Source organism: Simochromis diagramma, unplaced genomic scaffold (genome assembly GCF_900408965.1).
Source record: "Simochromis diagramma unplaced genomic scaffold, fSimDia1.1 OVJJ01000565.1, whole genome shotgun sequence".
Taxonomy (NCBI): domain Eukaryota; kingdom Metazoa; phylum Chordata; class Actinopteri; order Cichliformes; family Cichlidae; genus Simochromis; species Simochromis diagramma.
In genome coordinates this window covers 2,881,017-2,901,007 of record NW_024387304.1, presented here as the reverse complement: position 1 = coordinate 2,901,007, position 19,991 = coordinate 2,881,017, and the positions used below count along the sequence as shown (strand labels likewise).

The window sequence follows — 19,991 nt, the reverse complement described above, 5'->3', positions numbered from 1 at the left end:
ATTGAATTGGATCTTGGGTAGATCCAGCATCCTAAAATGAATGAGGGTATTACCAGCGAGAAATAAATTAGTTAGCATTGTTGTATCACAGCAGGAAGGTTCTGAGTTCAATTCCACAATCATGCTATGCATGTTCCCCCCGTGTTTGCGTGGGTCCTGTCCGCGTACTCCGGCTTGCTCCCACAGTCCAAAGACATGCAGTTAATGGGGTTAGGCTAAATTGGCCATAGGTGACATTGTGAGGTTGTCTCTCTCTCTTCGTTAACCCTGTTAGACTGGTGACCCTGTCTCTCGACAGCTGGGATAGGCACTACCGTAACACCGTTTAATATATCGTGTTCAGTAAACCTATTTGAAATTATTTTAGCTTTGCGGCATGGCGAGTTATCCTACTGGAAGTAGCCATCGAAAGACCGGGGACACAGTGGCCATAAGAAGACGGAAAGTTCAATAGCACTACTCTCGTAGGTTATTCCATTAAAATTATGCAGTTGTTACTGTAAGTATGCCCGGTCAGCGTTTTTCTGATCTTCTGTTGTGCAGTTAAGTTAAACCCTGCTTCACAATCACTTATCACCTTTCGTTGCCCGTTCTGATACTCAATTTGAACAGCAGTTCGTCTTAACAATGTCTACATGACAAAATGCTGAGTTGCTGCTATATTAGATATGCTATAAACTGTTTATATAACAGTTTAACAGCTGTATCTAGTGAGTGCGCACTTTGTTGTCTACTGTATACGGACCAATGACATTGATATGGACCGATTCAGCTTTAGTTAGCAGGGGGCAGCAGCGAGCTTTGAAGACTGAAACTTGCAAACAGGCAAATAAAGAACCTGACGTTGATGCTCCTCTTTCCAGCAGTGCATGATGGTCCGTATACCGGTATTAACTGCTGTGAGTCCTGTTGTTTTCCCCTCGTTTCCTTTAGTGCTACTGTGATTATGAAGAAAAGACACACCGTCCGCTTTATTTTACATGACAGGTAGGTGTCCAAATGAAGCCTCTCGGTCCCCTGTCATTCCTGGCTTTCTTTGGTGTTTTTATGTTGCCTGTTGGGGTAGCTTATCCGGCTAACTTGCTACCATTGGCTAGTCTACGTGTAACTGCCGTTGACAACATTAGCTGTAGCGTTAGCTCTAGCATGTAGCTAATAAGGCCGCGAATATTCTGCAGCACATCAGCCCCTGACAACAAAACTGCAATTAGTTTTGTGTGTTTCATGTTGCTGTTAGGCATTGACTTCACTGTCAGCGTGAACGGTTGTAATGCAAACACCTGCCAGCAATGCGTGCACTGTAGCTAGGCTAAGGCTAGCTGCCTAGCTTCTGTTACATCTACTTGTCCCGATGGGAGGCACAGCAACGATGACAGCCGAAAGCATAAACATTTTAATATCAAACATTAAATGAGTACAAGGGACACCTGTTTTTTCTCCGCTCAGAAATAATCACGATATGTTTTATTCGGCTAGGAAATTTATAGTATAATTTATTAATGGTGCTAATTACTAAAAAAATGCCATTAAGGCCATGTTTATTTCTTGGCACAATTTCCGGAATATATTAGGGTTTCAGATTTACATTATAAGGAAACGTTTATGTCTGAAAATAATCAGTTCTCGCTGAGTAGATCATAATGTGATTGAAACAAGTAGAATCGAGTTCAATACAGCTGCTCCCCTTGGTTTTGTGCTTTCACTTTTGTTGATGCCGAGAAAAGGATTAAAAGCCTGATTAATTAATAAGATCCTAATATAGGATGGTGCACACTGTTTTTTTTTTTTTTTTTTTTTTTTTTTTTTTTTAAAACAAGTATTCTTTGTCCATACATGCCGTCCAAAACTATTCCTGAATAATTTGGATTTCTAAGAATCGGTAAATAATTTTTCTTTGGACTTAACATGTCAACATAGAAATATAACTGAGCTTTTATGATCTCAGCAAGAATATCTCTGTGCAGTTATGCTCTTGTTTTACTGTAATTTGCTGATGATTTATTGTTTTTGAGTATTTTACAACGGTTTTCTAGGGGCAGATGAAAATAAATGAGGAAGGTGTTATAAGCTGCTCCTGCTTGTTTTTTTTCTTTTATGGATGGGATTCAGTGTTACTGCTTGACATATCTTATATGTCATATAGTGAAGAACTAGCCAGTTATATACCTGATGTACCTGCATAAATAAATTCAAATAATACTTATTTTAATCTCTGGCAATCACCATATTACTGCCATTCCTTCCTATTCCTTCAAAGCAGTCTGTCTTCAAAAAGATGAATCGGACAATCATTCCTATTTTTAGCTCCATGCAGTTGCAGTGGGTGGTAGAAAATTGACGGGCCAAGGATCCAAGATGGTTGTGAGAGCTTGAATCTGTGACAAGTCTGAAGTTTTATGTGTTAAGATGGTTCTTAATATTTTGAAAACATTTTTTTAAAATGTAAAAGCAATATGAAGGAGCTAAAAACAGTTCTGATAATAATGGGGAGCGCATAGATCTATAATCCTCTCATTTGTGTGATGGGATTAACAGCAGAGGGTCATACACCTCCACAGTTTGAGCAGTCAGATTACAACTGACTGTTAGCACAGCAACATATCATTGGTTTACAGCTGTCATTTAACCAGCAGTTTTCTTTCAGTTGTTAACCACCAGGGCTGTGAAATGGAGCCAATGTAAAACTCTAAAAAATGCAGTTCTTCCATGGCCAAGTCAGCTTTGGTCCAAATTTTACAGGGTGGTACACAAAACTGACCCTATAGGTAGTTTCTCCTTGTATAACAATTGTAAGACGGCCGAAAAGCAGCACAGGTCTGTTGACCCAGGCAGGTGGAGCTGGGTACTTTTTCCAGTTGAATCAGCAGAACATCAAATATGAAACATGTGGTCAAAGTTTAGATGCATTTTGTGTTTGATCGGGTGTTGCCGCCTTGGTCAGCTTTTTGTCAGCTTGCATTTTTCGCTACAGATGCTGCAGAAAATGTCTGCATTAAGTTTTAAAGAATTTGAGCACATCTGAGAGCACTTTCAACACGTTGCAGATGTATGTAAGCTTACTGACTGGAGGTTGATAGGCCTTAAATTTGTCACCTAACCAAAGGACTTTTCCATATTTGTGTTGTTTGTGTATTTGGAGCATTTTTAATGAAATGATAAATGATACTGTTCGATATGTTATACAGTACATCAGAGAGCTACAAAAAGTCTTTTACTTTTTATTTAATAGCACATATGTATGTATGTGTGTGTTGTATCAGTCAGTTTTTGGATGTAGTTTGCCAACATTAGCTGATAACCTCGCTCTTCACCTACTCATCCAGTTATGGTATCTTATACTTCAGGGTTTTGTGTGTGTGTGTGTGGGGGGGGGGGGGGGGGGCTGCAGTCTATCCCAGCTATCTTAGGGCATAAGCAAGGTACTCCCTGGACAGGTCACCAGCCTCATGCAAGTGTTAACTGAACCTTCAAATGTAGTTTCCAAAATGAATGCATGTTATTATCTCAGTTGTTACATGCATCTTTTATAAACAGTCCATGTTTTCTCTGGTTTTTGGAGAACTGAGATGAATTTAGTGTTAACTTGTTAATCTAAAAAAGCTAAATAAATATTTCAAACCTCTTTTTAGATTTAATGCAGCACTGTTGAAAGCTGTACCAGTCACCCCACCCACCCATAAAACCACTGTGTACATTACCACACAGAAAGAGCTGGAGACTTGCTTGCACCAGTGGATGAACCAGGGCACGTTTCTGTGTCAGTTTGATGTAGAACTTGTATTGAAATTGAGGCCCTTCACAAATTTTGATGTAACTTTAGTCTGCCTTGTACATGGCAAGCTGAACACATAATCGTTCTCTACTGCAGCTAACAAGTTACACTAAAAGCTACCTTTGATTTGTCTGTTATATACAAGGGTTCGCTATAGCAGGTAGCTCAACACATTTTATTGAATTTTTTTGTACTGGATGTTCTTTCTGATGCAACCATGAAGAGGTTTGTGTCTTGTCCCATGATCAAACTTTGGATCTTTTGCTGGTTAGATGAATGTGTAAGACTTTATGGCAAAACTAAAGGAACACCAACACATTACAAGTACAAGAGCTGCTCAGCCATTGAAACCCATGCTACTCAGCATTTACTGAGTCAGCAGAAGATTGGCAACTTTTACACATTATGCACTTCAACACTTAGCAATCACAGTATAACTTTGTACAGTCTGCCACTTTGAGGCTGAGTTGCTGCGATTCCTAAATGCTTCCACTTTGCAATAACATCCCCTACAGTACCCCCACAGTTGATCATATCTAGGAGGGAAGACTTAGACTAGGATGCCTTCTCTTGCAGTACCACACTCGAATTTTCTGAGCTTGTTAGAATGATTCATTCTTTCACAAAACTTTGTAAAGACAGACTGCATGGTCATGTGCTTGATTTCAGACTGTGGCAATGGGTCTAAAAACACGCAAATTTAAAGGTTAATTAGATTCAGCCACCAATCTTTTTTTTTTTTTTAATGTAGTGTTGCTATCACTAATGGTGTACAACAGAAGGGGAAGACGTGATACTAAAAGCTGCCAATTTCAAGAAATCATCATTTTGAAACCACAAACCTGCAGAGATGTGGAATGAGACTTCAGAAAGTCCCCTAGTCATCCACTACAAAAAATGGTTCCCAAAGACTCACTATTACTATTTATTTAAAAAAACAAACAAACAAAAAAAACAACAATGCCCAGTGACTTTATGAAATTATTGATGCTTTAACATCTTACAAGATCAATGTTCTGAAAACATCTGTGACTCTTTACAGATTGGGCAAAGTTTTAAGAGAGATGGACCACATAACTCGTTTGGAACTTTGCTGATTTGGAGTTGATAGTGCTTATTATGATTTCTCTATCTAATGCTAGCCTGTTTTCATCTTTTTTTTCAAGCTAGCCTGCTGGGAGGCACGTCCCAATGACATGGCCTCCAGTCACAGCTCCTCCCCAGTGCCTCGTCCCAGCAGCGGAGGCCGAGATGGGATCTATCACAAGGAGCGAGATCCTTCCCCACCTCGCTACCGGCATATCCGCTCTTTGCCTGACGTCTGCCCGAAGGAGCCGACTGGTAGGAAGAATGACTGACTTCAGTGCAATGGCGTGCATAGGCATCATTTTTAGCAGTAGAACATAACCAGAAAGTATACATATTTTGCAGTTAGACAGTGAAAATAGTCTATAAAAGGTGGTGAAAATCTAGATGTTCATCTATACATCTGCGCTAAGGGTCATCAGTCATTTAAAGTTTACATACAAACATAAACAGTGATGCTAATATTTTTTTAAGTATACATTTTTTTTTTTTACATACTGGCTATCTAAAGCCCACTCTTTCTTTCACGTTGTCATATTGAACACAAATGAACTTTAAATAGACAAATTTGTGACACTGCAGGAAAACACAGCGTCTTGCAGTTTTTATCTAAATATGTTGTGCATTGATTTACTGCTGTGCTTGTGATGTTGCTGTTTGTTGCATTCACCTGGGCCACAGCTGTGATTTAAGTTCAGGAACATGGAAACAAAACCAAGAAACCATGGCAGGCCAGATGCTTAAATTATGAGTTGTTGTTCTCCGCAGAAAATGAAAGCACTGACTTTATTTCTATGTGGTCCTCCAGGTGAGGGGCAGGGCCTGTGTAATGGCCCATCTGTGGTGGCAGAGCACGACCGATGGACAGTTTATAGCTCGAAGGTCAACCTCCCAGCTGCACTGAATGACCCTCGGCTCGCCAAAAGAGAATCTGACTTTTTCACTAAAACATGGGGGCTGGACTTCACCGAGACGGAGGTGATGCCCTCATTTTGCCTCCCCAACATCACCAAGGAGCACTTTGGGCCCTACCTGCAAGAGATGACTCAGGTAATACCTAGAGCGAATTATTAAGAGCATTTATGATTTGTTGACAAGTCAGTATCACTGCAGCTCAGATCTGTGTGGAGTCAATGTTAAAGATGCTATTAGGATATTTTTGTTCTTGAGAGAGTCTTGATTGGGGAAACCTGCAGTCTGCTGAGACTGAAGAAGTCACTTAGATGAGTGACGAAACGTTTCTCCCAGTGAAAACCCTACAATCAACCTTTTGGGGTTCCTGAGAAAGATTCTACGTTTCTCTTGTTTTGGGTGTGTCAAGAATCTGAGGCAGTTTCACTTTGTAGCCTTTTTTTGCTCAGGACATGTAAAGTAGAAGTCTTGAAATGCATCTGTTAACTAAGAACTTTAGTTTAAGAAATCTTGTGCATGGATCTTGTGCAAACAATGCAACTGTCTCCCGCTGATGAGCAGCTGCTGTATTTTCCCACCATTTAGAACAAAGGTGGCATTATAGAAGAAGAAAAGATGAAAATGTCTGAATAAAGCTGGACCTTTTTTTAAATCTCAGGAATTCAAACAGCCTGAATACTGGAGGCATTTGCATTTCCTAGAGGAGTTTACTAAATTAAAAAGCAATAGAAGTACTGATGCCAAAACTGTTGTGATGGAAAGATGTGTCTCAGTCTGTATGTTACATATGTGATTTTCACTTTAACCAGTCAGGGGTTTTCATGTTGATTTTTCTTTTTTTTTTTTTTTTTTTACTTGTACATGCACTCATTTGTTGACAGAGTTACTTATCACAATGGTTGTGTTACTCTGGCATTTGGCTGAGATTTGCTCTTCTTGTTTTGCCTCACAGTTAAGCTACATTAGTTCTAACTGATAGCTTCTACTGGAGGAAACATGACAACTGCAGTTATGTATATATATGAACAGTAACATACATGGTTACTGATAGTAATTTATTGTTTAATAGTAAAGTAGGGTTTGATTTACAGAAGTTAACTGGTAACCAAGCCAAAGCCAGAGCGCTGTGGGTAGGATGAGTAGCGTGCTTAAACAATTATGGAAGTGACGTGAGTAAAAATGGCGTATTGAGATAGTCTTACGTTCATCATTAACCCAGCGCCAGTGAGGAATGTCTTTGTGTTTAAGAGACAGCAGCTGTACGTTTGTATTCAAGATTCAAAGTTTTAAAGGGAATCCAGTCTCGATACAGTACAAACACACCTTAATGTGTTGGATAAAACCTTCCTTTACTGGCTGTCATGTTTCAAGTAGAATAGATGTCTTGAAATGCAGCTGATGCTTTAATATTGTCAACAAACATTCTACAAACAATTAAAATAATGAAAATAAAATACAAACAGGTTTTAAAGTTCTTATGTGTTTTTAAATTCTTAAATTGTCTTGGCCTGTGCTGCTTCATTTTTATAATGCCTCAAGTGGCAAAAAAAGTTCTTACAGAAGGTTTCTGTTCCTCATTTAGTCTTTTATTACTTTTGTTACCAGCTGAGTGTGGTGAGATTGAGCTGTAACATCTCTTGCACTTCTGACAGTGCATTTCTGTTCTTGTAAGAGTCATCGAGTTTTTAGAAATGTTATTGTAGCTTTGTTTTCACTTCCTCCTACGGGTTTCATGCATCTGATTTCTTGTTCAGTGTGTTGCTTTGTTCTTCACTAATGACCCACAGCTGTAACCTTTGTTAGTTTGTATCATCAAACTTGACTTCTGTGATTCACTCAAGCCTTTTTTTTTCCTGGTGCGTAACGATCATGTTAGCTTTACAGAGAGCGGGCTGGGCCAAAAATCCTGAACTTCCTTTTTGGATTTCATGATTTCATTTTTAGAGGGAACGAATCCATGAACGTTGCAAGACGATCTGCCCCAACAAAGATGATGTCGACGCTGTCTCTAGTATCACCACCAACCAAGGTATGAATTATTAACCGGCTGCTGCAGGACTCTCTGACTGCCTAAGATTGGCAGCACACAATGACTTCAGATGCAGATATGCAGGCTACAGTGTATACATATACACTGTCACATCTGACTGTACCACACATTAAGAGTATGTGAGCGTAGTTTGGTCCTGAACCTTGGCTCTTTAATAGATTTAAGGGTTTTTACAGTTTAACACACGGGTTTTATTATCTTTCTTTTGATTTGCTTCCAAAACAATATTTTATGCCTTTAATGCACATTTCAGAATTTGATCTGATAAACACATTTCTCTGCTTGCTGCACTTTTCACAAGTTTCCTGTCTTTTTTATTTTTATTGTTGAGTTTGTACAGAGCACACTCTAGTGTCAGTCTTAGAAACTAAACTTTGTTAATCTGACCATATTTTATCTAATTAGTAATAATTGTGACAAATGCATACCTTTTTAATTAGCTGAGCAACACAAAAGGATATTCTGACTCTTAAACATAACTACTGTAACCGATAGTGATTTAGAGCTTTTGTTGCTTATTCCAGACAAATCCAGAACTGAGCTGGAGCAAGTCCCGAAGGTAATTATGCAAACATGCATAATATTCTGTCTGATTCTCTTTGGATTTCTCTTTCCCTTTAACTTTGACAGTGTGGCCAATGCTCTAATGCAGTTCCGTTGTATTATTTTAGCTGTGGACTCAAACACATCACTGTGCTTTATATTGTCAGATTTTCATGAAGCCCGACTTTGCTCTTGAGGACCCGGCTACCTTCAACATGGTCCTTCCCTGGTCACACTTTAACAATGCTGGGGGGAAGAGCAGCAGAGACGTGGCTTCTTCCAAACTGCTCCAGGAAAAGGTAAATTCTCATCAACACATACAGATCACCCAGGGAGGGCGATCTGTAGATCGAGAGTAAACCTGCACTGATGTGTTTTCAAAGTGTTCCTTTCAAACCATCTTGGTAACACTCCAAGGCAGTTATATAGTGTTCCTTTGAAAACACATCAGATCACAATGGAGAAAAGCATCATGCTGAGTATCTGTACTGATATGGACTGTGAAATGTAAGGAATAAAGGATGCGATTGTTTGATGGGAATGAAAATGATCAACCTGCAGAGGGCTGAATTCAGGGTGCTCCTGCCCCCCCTGCTGTTTGTGTTGAATTTTACACATCCACAAACAGTGGTTTTGGCTCTGACACTGGCATGTTTATCTGTCTAAACAGCTAATCACAACCTAAACAAGAAGCAACCACTGACCAGTAAGAGGTAGTTTGGTGTTGGGGCCTTGTAGCATAACAAAAGAACAAAAGGAACTTAAAAATAATAATACTAATAAGTTTTAGTAGCAATTTTGTTAAATACTTGTTTAAATTCCTTTAGCTTCTACATCTGTGAGTATTTTCTGCTTTTCTCAGTTTTACAAGAAAGACACGTGGCACTCCAGGAAATTTTGTAATATATCGTTCAATCTTTATTTTAGGGAAAGCTAGCAGGAGTTGTAGACTCACCCGTCCAGTCACTTTTGATGAGGAGTGAAATTAAAGTTCCTGTAGATACATTCTATAAGTTAATTACCTTGAGGTGTTACCAAGATGATTTCTAAAAGGACACTGGTTGGTGTTGACTGGAGAGGTTAAGAAAAATGATGGATAATTGTAATTTATTTATAATTGTATTTGATGGACTTGATCTAAACACAGAAATTAGACGTCTGTTGTTATATATTTAAGGATGAAATGCATATTGTTATTGTTCAGTTAATTTACCTGAAGATATTTAAAACTTATGACAAGTAGAATATAACCGCAGTGGAGGTTTAGTATCGGTCATGTGATTAACTGCTTACAGTTAACAGGATCCTAATCAAACAGGATAGTTGTTGATTTGCACTTTTGTGCTCATCAGTCATTAGATCAGTTAAACCAGCGACCTTCATATGTAGAAGTTAATCAAATGATGTTCTTTTTCCTCCAGCTCAGCCACTACCTAGATGTAGTGGAGGTGAGCATTGCTCGACAGATCTCGCTGCGTTCCGAAGCGTTTTTCCATGCTATGTCGTCGCAGCATGAGCTGCAGGACCAGCTGCAGGAGACGCAGCATGCCGTGGCCGTCCTTCGGGGCCGTACAGCTGCCATGGACCAGGTCATGTGCCAAGGACCTCTCCAGGCTCTCTGCACCGCCCTGACTCGCAACAACTGCGTGAAGCTGCACAACAAGCTGAAGCTGATGGCCGCAGTGCATCAGACACAGCCCACTGTACAGCTGCTGCTCTCCACCTCTGAGTTTGTTGGAGCACTGGAACTTATCGCCACCACTAAGGAGGTGCTCCAGCAAGAGCTGCAGGGCATCCACAGCTTCAGGTGAGAGTGTGTTTACTGGATCAGTTTTACTAGGATAGTTTTTGTTGTGATGTCTGAAATTGATGTTCTACAAGCAGCCAACAGAGCAGCTGTACAATCCTGTGTTTGCATCTCTCAGACATCTGGGCTCCCAGCTGTGCGAGCTAGAGAAGCTGATTGATAAGATGATGGTGGAGGACTTCAGTATGTACGCTCACAGTGACCTGAACCGCAGCCTGAGAGATGAGCCACAGGTTCTGGAGAAGGTCTGAACAATCACCTTCAACACAAAGGGTCTAATAGATTTCAGGATGGTCATGACCATCAAACAAAATGTAGAATCTGATTCTAAGTAATGAAACTGGTGGCAGCAAGTCATCATTATAGTCTGACAGAAACAATTATATACAGCTGTGCAGCTCTGCTCATGCTGAGTATTAGTATTAGTTTTTAGTCTTTGAATGTGATTACGTAATTGAATTCTTCGGTCTCATATTAAATTCATCTCAGCTTTCTGAAACCCTGCTGCCCGGTCATGTCAGTGTTTTAGGACTCTGTATTTTCTGGTGCGTTTGTCTGTGGATTTTAGGAGCGTCTGGAGTCGCTGGTGTTCGGCCTGCTGCGGCAGCGGAAGCTGGATTTTCTGGATATTTACAGTGATGAGATGATCGTAGCGGCCAAGGCAATCGTCTCTCAGGTATGACTCCTCCTGACACAGTCCAGTCTTTATCTGTTTCTAAGCGCTGCATTAAATAACAGCGATCCAGCTGCGATTTATCATGTAATAGAAACCTTTTTGTGTTTGCAGTGTGTGGCAGATAGTGTTGTGCAGATAGAAGAAATTGATGCTGAAGTCGTTGTTAAGTAAGTTGGAACAATGTGATTAATACCACTGGTTGTATTAAAGCATTTTATGGAATGTTTAATGAGCACATTGACTTTGTAAACAAAGAAAATATCAGTCCAAGTTGAACCTCATGGAGACTCGCTGTACATGTGTGCATTTGTGTTTCTCAAGGCTTGCTGACCAAATGCGTCTGATGACATTCCCTCAGTGGTTTGACCTCCTGAAAAATGTCTTTGAGAGCTTCCTTTTCTTCCTGCAGAGAATCAAGGTTAGTCAAAACAGCTCCTGGTACAGAGCTCCTATTTTTAGTCTGCTAGACTTCAGAAGATGGTTCACACATCACAAACATTTTCCAACATTTGATGCAGGTAAAAATATTCTTTCTGTGTGAATTCAACAAACTGAATCTAATTGTGCCCCTTATTACCCAACTGCCTGTTTGCTAGGCCACTATGAATGTGATCAGGAATGTGGTTCTAGAGGTTCTGGACTCAAACCAGAAAACCCGTCTCCTGGAGGACTCCTGTTCAGAACCATCCGGCCAAGAGGCTTCTCAGGTCCCGTCACTCCTGCAGGGAGAGGCTGAGCTGGCCTACCTCACCCATGAAGGCCTGTTCATCAGTGATGCTTTGAATGATGCCCAGCAGAAACAGCAGGAGCAGAAACAACAGCGAGTAGTGCCGGCAGCCCAGGATCAGAGCTCTGCAGCAGGATTCAGGAGCCAGCAGGGCCGGGTGGAGACTGCCAGTAGTGACTCTGGGGCCACAGAAATGTCTGCCAGCAGAGAGCAGAGCTTCATGTATGTCACTCTTAAGTTTTTCTTCTTCTTCTTTTTTCTTTTTCTGTTTGAAAACAAAAATATCATGGTAATTGCAGTCCCGTTGCACCATAGCCACTAACTGACATCTGGTTAAAAGGCTGTTGCATTTTCCTTTTTTTGCAATTCAGGTCTTCTTATTTACTGAAAACAGCATCAAACCGTAAAGTGACAGTTTTGTTCAAAAGTCTTGAGCCTTCCAACAAGACAGATTTTCTTGTAATTAAAGTTGTCTTGAGCAGCAGTTCTCCAGGCTTTCTGAAGGAGCTTTTCTTTAGACATTGGGTGCTTTTTCTCTCTTTTTCAGTTCGGCTCCTGTATCAGAACACTTTGCGAAAAGCACTTTTTGTTTGTGATGCTACTTAACATTGACCCGTGAATTATTCAAGCATAAAAAAAGGGATGAACCAGTGTTATGACTGCATTTTAGATACTTTGTTACTGGTCGCCTATCACTAAAATACAGGATGCTCTTATTTCTTTAGTTGAGTCTACGAAAATGGCAAACACGCATAACTTACACGAGAACTGGACTTGAAAACCAGTGGCAGCAGATCTTACAGAGTGATGTGGACTGTAGTGGCTTATAATCTCCTGTAGTTCTCTATTAAATGTAGAGACTGGCTCTCTTAAAACAAAAACGGAAGTGTTGTTGCCCAAGATAAAGTACAAAAATGATTTAACCAAAAGTGAAAATGACTGAGAGGGATTAAAGCTGTGAAACCTTTGACTCGGTTCTTCAGCCTGTTAACAGTGAGTGTGTTTGTGTTCAGGCCTGGTGAGAACATGATGCCCACCGACTTTGAGCTGAACCTTGTGATAAACAACCTCCAGGAGCTCATGTACACGGCTTCCGACATCAGCCATGACCGCTGCGTCAAAGTGCTTACAGCCCGAGCCAAGGTATGGTGTACATGTGTCTGTATTCGAGGTTTTCTATGGAAAAGGATAAACCTGAAAATGTAATTGAAGTGTTTGTGTTTACGTTTAACAGGATGGATCTCTGGAGCGTCTGACCTCAGCGGAGTTCGTTTGTCTTTCACAGGCAGTGGAGGGATTTGTCAGGGACACAGAGGAGCTCTGTGGCAGGCGAAGCGTTTCCCTGAGGGGCGCGTTGCAGAGCCAGGCCAACCGCTTCGTCCACCGCTTCCACGAAGAACGCAAGACCAAACTCAGGTAACCTGCAGTACCATTGTTTTCAGGATGTGAAGGTTTGCTTTTAAATATGATAACTGTTTGTGTGAGTGAGTGAAGGTTTAGTTTCATGGTTGAATTTGAGTGTGTATCTGGTCTTACTCCTGTAGTGTAGCAGTGTAGGTGCTGAAGTTTGTTTTTGTGCCCCTGCAGCCTGCTGCTGGATAATGAGCGCTGGAAGCAGGCTGAGGTTCCTGCTGAGTTTCAGGATCTGGTGAACTCCATTGCTAATGGTAGAATATCACTACCAGAGCGCAAAATCCCAGGTATCAGACTCCACTGTCCGAAAATCCTCATTAACCTGGTTTTATTTGTAATTTCTGTAGTTTTAGTTCTACAGTTCTGAAATGTTTTGACTACTTACAGAGTAACCTACGCACACATTGCATATATATGCTGACTTTGATGTAAAATAAGAAAATGGATAAAGAAGTAAAGATTCACAGTTCAGTCCAGTCAGGGAGTTTATAAGACCCCCAAACATTAGAGAGAAAATCCCAACAATTAGACAGTCCCCTATAAGCAGCACTTGGCAACAGTGGGGACAAAAGAACTCCCTGAGAGGCAGTTATCTATGAGACCTGTTGGGTGAGGGTTGGGCAATTAATTTCCCTAACGGACCACATGAAGCAGAATTTATGTTAAAGTGCAGTCGTGTGTCTGCTTGGTGCTGCTTGTGCTGTTCTTGGTCTGTCAGCAGGCGCAGAGAAGAGCGGACTTGTAACATACAAAGAGTTGTAGTGAAACAGAGTGTTAAAAACAGTGAAACCTGTTCACTGCAGCAGCAGTCTCCCCCTCCTCCAGTTTGAACAGAAACATGCATGCAGACAGACTTAAATTACACTTAAGAAGCTGGGAGTAGAGCAGAACTGCTCTGTGTTGTTGTCAGAGGCTCCAGGTGCTTGGAGATTTCTAGTGATGCACTGAGGCTTGGTTCCACAGCTTGCATACAGTGTAACAGAGAAACATCACAGCACAAGAAGAACAGCTTTATTATTTGTAACATTCGTTTTCCCATTCCAGGTCCCAATGACAGGAAACCCACAGAGTTTCTGCTTGTCAACGGGCAGAAATATGCAGTTGTTGGGTAGGTGAAATCACATATTTCATGATTTTAAATATTATTCTGTCCTCACATTGAAAACAACTGTCATTAAAGTTGGAAGTTAGACAGCGCAAATGCTTTTTAAATGTGAACATTTAGTTTTAAAAGATTTTCTGAGTAGCCTTTGTGTTCCTTCAGGACGGTTCTGCTGCTGATCCGGATCTTTTTAGAATACTGCCAGTGTGTCAATGACATCCCATCCATCTCTACAGACATGCTGACGCGTCTGGCAGACCTCCTCAAGGTCAGAAACTCAACAGCACTCAAATCACACGATCCTACGTTAGTTCAGCCTCTTGTAGTTAGTAAACAGGAAAAGACTTTGTTTCCTAGAGACAATTTGATCACAACACTGAAGTGTTTACATTTGACACAGCCGTGACATGCTGGTATGCTAGCCTTAGGTTTAGAGTGGTGGTGTTTACTGGATTTTCTTGGATTGTCTTTCTGCAGCACTTCAACTCTCGGAGCTGCCAGCTGGTTCTGGGAGCCGGAGCTTTGCAGATCGTCGGCCTCAAGACCATCACCACCAAAAACCTTGGTATATAACACCTGCTACACACACTGCTTACAAGTAGACCTGTTTTTTCAGTATGTGAAGCAACTTTTAATGGTTGAGAATGCTGATTTTTACTGTTAACTGTGTGTGTTGTAGCATTAGCTTCCCGCTGTCTGCAGCTGGTGGTTCACTACATTCCCATCATCAGAGCTCATTTTGAGACCAAACTGCAGCCCAAACAATTCAGTGTTCTCAGACACTTTGATCACATCACCAAGGTAACACTCAGCATGAGCACTTTAAGTGTGGCCTCTTGACTTCCTGGCTAAATAAAAGTTTGAGAGAAGAGTTAAAAATAAAATGTCATGACAAAATCTCCAAAGATTTCAGCTCGATGTGAGTCGTGTTGCTGAGGCTGTTTGTTGTGTTGCAGGACTACAACGATCACATAGCAGAGATCTCTGCTAAGCTGGTGGCCATCATGGACAGTCTGTTTGAGAAGGTTCTATCAAAGGTAAGATGAGGGCAGGGAACACGAGAACACTTTATGAATGGTTTTAAATTTTATGCAAGCATAAAAATAATTCTATTTACAGAGGACTTTCAGTTGTAATGAGATTCAGGCAGTTGCCCACTGTGTAGGCCTAATATTTCCACAGTTGTGTTAATTCTTTTTTTTTTTTTTAACTTTAATAATAGTATTGAATTAATGTAGACTTAATAGAATCATTGCTATTAGATAATAGAACAAACAAATAACCAATAATCTAACCTACTAAATTATACTTGCACTGTATACCTGATGGTCAGGTATCCATTTCTGTCCTTTATTAGTACAGAATTTATGACTTTTTGACATGTGTAATGCACTTTCTCAGAATCTTTCTGTGTATTTTAAATTGTTGTATTCCAAATGTGCACAGAATCACATGACCTCAGGCGTATCCTTTTATGTCCTCAGTATGAAGTGAAGGCTCCGATGCCCTCAGCCTGCTTCAGAAACATCTGTAAGCAGATGGCAAAGATGCACGAAGCCATTTATGAACTTTTACCTGAAGAACAGACACAGGTGAGATCTCTTGTTTTCTCTACACCGTATCTGTGACAGCTTGTTGATCAGAGACTTGAGAGTTGTGTATCCATATACAGATGCTGTTTCTGAGGATCAATGCCAGTTTCAAAATGCATCTGAAGAGGCAGCTGGCTCGGCTTGGAGTTATTAATGATGGAGGACCGCAGCATGGGTAAGTGCCCTGAAAACCAGCTAATGATTGGAGTATGTTGATATGACAGAGCAGCACTTCCTGCTTCGCTCTGAAGAGAAGTAGCACCTCTTTTCCTGTTGGTGTTCCCCGTTGTTTCACATTTTATTGAAAGAGAATTTTGAACATTACATGAATACTTGACATGTCTTTTATCTGCTATATTAAAGTGCTAGAATTGTACTTAACAAACCTGACACAAATTTAGAGTTCCACTTCTGTGAGTTAGTTTTGGAATTAACGGAGGTGATAGGTGTGTGTCAGTGACAGCTGCTATGGTGCCAGAATCATTGCTGCCAATTTTGAAAGAATATCCTCATATGTGGCTCTCATTTTTCTTAAAAACAAAAATAAGGTAAAAAAAAAATCTGGTAATTCTTTGTTTTTACGTTCATCGGGCCCCAATGTGACCAAATATCAAAGAGAAATTAAAAATGCTGCTGTGGAAGAGTTCAGGTCTTAGGAGGTTATAAACTGCTTCTTGTCAGAGCATAGCTCTTCCCCATCTTTCATGTCTTTGACACTTTGACTCGTGTTTGCAGGCTGGTGGTGGTAGACGTGGCATTCTACACCGAGAACATCCAGGGGCTGAAGAGCCTCGAGAGGCTCGACCTGAACATGGTTGAGGTCTGGGAGCAGAAGAGGTGATGGAGGATGGAATCCGCATCTCCAGAACTGACCTTACCTCAGCAGTTATGGGAGCCTGACCCCCGGGGGCCGATGGTGGGCTGGTTGAGGCTGGAAGAGGCCCAAAGGGACCAAAAATGCAAGTATGGGAGAAGAGCAGCAGCATACCGGTGCTTCAGAGACTGTTCAGAAACGCACAGCGCCTGGTGAAAAACTGTTGCCACCTCATCGCAGTGTGTGCAATTCAATAGAAAATGAAAAAATAAATTATTACTGTTTTAGTGGGAGGGCAGGATGTGGATTATTCTTATGAAATTTGGGGGTAATTTATTTTTCTTTCTCCGGAAACATTCTATACTGTGTTAGGCTTTTTCCTCCAGCAGTCTGCAATGCTGGAGCTGACAGGATTTTTATCAACACCGCATGCTCGGCAGGTTACCCTTTTGCATACTCGGAGAGCTTGGGAGGGGTCATTCTTATCGCTTAAAAAAATCAACAGGGTTCCTGTTCCATGTTAACACTATTCCAATCCTCTTTGATCAGCTGCTTTTGGGTTTATTTGCTTACTTTTTTGTACTCCAAAAAAATAATAATAACAGTAGCTGAGAGAAAGGTTTAATTTCAGTATGTGGACATAGTGACAAGATTCACTTCAAAAGGTTTAACTTCCACCTTAAAACAGTTTGGTCATGCAGTTGCTTCAGCACAGTCAGATCCTGGTCGTTGTGATGATTGACAGTGGCGCAGAACTCGCTAAACTGATGCAGAGAGTTTGCAGGATGTGAAGCATGAATATCAGCTGTTAACTTTTGCATCTTCCAGTCTGTGTGAGTTGTTAGTTTTCTGCGAAGATGGAAGAGAAAATCTGATTAAACCTATCATCCAGAATACCTTCTTCTGATGCTGCAATATTGTATCACAACTCCCCACAGGGGTAAAAGTAACAAGTGCTTACAGCTCTCCCCTCCTCCTGCTAGCGGAGTTTTCTTCATGACATCAGATTTGATCAGATTTTCTCTTCCTGACTGTTACCGAGAGCTCCCGTCACACGAAGCAAACGACCTGTCCAGATGCAGTCACAGATCAGTCTCTGCAGCAGTAAGAACACTACAGGCTGACAGGCTGCTGTTTGGAACCATTCGACTCCCAAATGCAAATATTCATCTACTCTCCTAGTCTGTGTGATGGCTTTTGTAAGCAGCTTGTTTCCAAGATAAATCTCCTGGTATGAAACTAATGAGCTGGTATTGCAATAATTTGCCCTTCTGAAATGATTGATTAATCTAACATGTGCAGCCATAGTCATTCTTAACTCCCACACTAATCAGAAGGCATAAATGGTGTACATATGGTGACAAGCACAGTTGGATTAATGTGATGTGACTGCAGCGGTCAGCGTCAGGCTCGCCAGAGAACAGAAGCATTAACGATCATCACTGTCTGCTTCAGAAGTGCCTACTTTGGATCGACTATCAGAGACGACACATCTGAGCTCTCCACTACAGTGTGCCTACCATACCACTGTGTGTGTGTGTGAGTGTGTGTGAGTGTGAGTGTGTGTGTGTGAGTGAGAGAGACTTTTTGGGGTTTTGATGAGCATGTGTGTATGAGTCCAAATGAATCTGTTTCCTTCAAACCTGCTGTGAATAAAACAGGATGATGGAGCGACCTATTGTCAGTCTGTTCATCTGTTGCACATTGTCATCTTCAGAGCTAGCATACTTCCTGTCTGAGCCTCACAAAACATGTTAAGGCAAATGTAAGTGTTATTATTTCCAGTTAGCCAATGTTACTACATCGGTCTATTCTGCACAGTTCTAGCTGTATTCATTTTCTTAAAACTCACATCAAACACTTCCTGTGAGATCTTTGGCTTGAAACCACTTAAGTTTTTTAAAAACTTGATTTTCGACCCTTTCTATCACTTTCCAAATCGATATGAAAGATTTTACATGAAGTATTTGATTCAAGCGGAGTTACTGAAGTAAGGATAGAGAACACTTAAAAGAGATCGTTTGACATTGCTGGATGTACTAGATCTTTCTCACATCGGCTTTTTGGATCATGTATCGCTTGCTTTCACTGAAGTAAGCTTTAAGTTACTCTAGACAGTGAGAATGACGATGGCTAAAAAGACATACGAAAGGTTTGTCATATCTATGGTTGATGGAACAGCCAAAAACTTTACAAGGTTTACTTGAAATATTACTATTACTTGATAACTAAAAAAAAAAAAAGAACTCCTACCAGTGAGCTAGAACAGGCCAGCCTAAACAACAGTACAAAACTAGTCATGGCAGCACAAGGACCAGAGGCAACAAGACTGAGACTCTCCAACTGTGACTCGTACACTGAAAGGCACAATCAAGTGACTAAGATGATGTACAGGAGCATCTATGGACTGGAAGTCCCAAGCCCTGATGGGAGACGGCACCAAAGGTGCTTGAGAACAGCAGGGTTATGGTCCTGTGACAATTTGAGTTCCAAGCAGCTTTTCGCCAGCCAACTAGAGATGGTGGTGGCTGACAGGGAGGACAAGATTGCTGAGATTGCCACATGTATCACAAATGCAGACAGCAACATCAGGAAGAAAGAAAATGGAAAAAAGATGAGTGCCAGGAGCTGAAGAGGCAGCTGGAGCAGATGAAGTGATCCCAGTGGGTAGGAAACTGGAGGAGCAGCTCAAGCAGATTCCAGCGAGGGGGACTGGTGTATATTTATTTATTAGAACAAATGGTAAAATGGGCTGTATTTGTATAGCGCTTTACACATCCAGTCATCCACACATTCACACACTGGTGATGGCAGCTACATTGTAGCCACAGCCACCCTGGGGCGCACTGACAGAGGCGAGGCTGCCGGACACTGGCGCCACCGGGCCCTCTGACCACCACCAGGCAACGGCTGAAGGACACAACAACCAACTGTCCAAGCCGGGGCTCGAACCGGCAACCTTCCGATTACAAGGCGAACAGAACACAGCTGCCCCAAATTAACAGTATAAATAATGACCAAAATCAGTAGTTATGTGCAAGCTCTGAATGACGAAATGTAGACCAAAAAAAGCACTTTATTATTTATTCTAGTTACTTTTTGATTTGGGTACAAAAACATGAATTCTAGTATATATGAATCTCTCTTCTGACCATTTAACACTGTGTGCTCTGTGATGAAATGATCATTTGTGAGTTTTGTGAGGAGGATCATCAGTAGTGATCCAATCTGAGTCTGCAACTAAGATCAAACCGGTTTTAAGTCTGTTTGATCTTAAGTTAAGTTAAGGCCGAGTGTCAGGTGACGAGCAAGACCAGGAGCATAATTATTCACTGATCTTTTATCGTTGGGTGCAATAAGGAATTGACAGGTTTAATCACTTTATATGCTAATGGGGTCACAGCTCTTAATGCTCCTATCTACCTATAAGATCCAAATGACTTTGTATGTTTTTGAGCAAACCCAGCACATTGATGCAGGAGTAAAGGGATGCAGCA

At 41.0% G+C, this 19,991-nt stretch overlaps 1 protein-coding gene and 1 long non-coding RNA gene across 3 annotated transcripts; one reads left to right on the top strand and one right to left on the bottom strand.

Annotated features, from left to right (window-relative positions):
• Window positions 1-795: 795 nt before the first annotated feature.
• vps54 (VPS54 subunit of GARP complex) lies at window positions 796-18,168 on the top strand. Of its 2 annotated transcripts, none has more exons than XM_040004174.1 (23): window positions 796-987; window positions 4,943-5,113; window positions 5,667-5,908; window positions 7,715-7,799; window positions 8,345-8,379; window positions 8,531-8,662; window positions 9,785-10,170; window positions 10,289-10,415; window positions 10,739-10,846; window positions 10,958-11,013; window positions 11,168-11,264; window positions 11,443-11,795; window positions 12,587-12,716; window positions 12,808-12,989; window positions 13,161-13,273; window positions 14,031-14,094; window positions 14,251-14,356; window positions 14,566-14,653; window positions 14,768-14,889; window positions 15,045-15,125; window positions 15,573-15,680; window positions 15,761-15,855; window positions 16,416-18,168. In XM_040004174.1, exons 1-23 carry the CDS (start codon window positions 981-983, stop codon window positions 16,519-16,521), a joined length of 2,994 nt encoding a protein of 997 aa, XP_039860108.1. In that variant the 5' UTR covers window positions 796-980; the 3' UTR covers window positions 16,522-18,168. The 2 variants fall into 2 exon arrangements, with proteins under 2 accessions (XP_039860108.1, XP_039860109.1); XM_040004175.1 differs by having other exon boundaries at window positions 797-987; window positions 4,939-5,113.
• Window positions 17,102-19,302, bottom strand: LOC120716627. Its single transcript, XR_005692007.1, has 2 exons — window positions 17,456-19,302; window positions 17,102-17,343 (listed from the first exon to the last, which is right to left on the bottom strand). It is a non-coding gene; the product is annotated as an uncharacterized LOC120716627 (long non-coding RNA).
• Window positions 19,303-19,991: the final 689 nt, after the last annotated feature.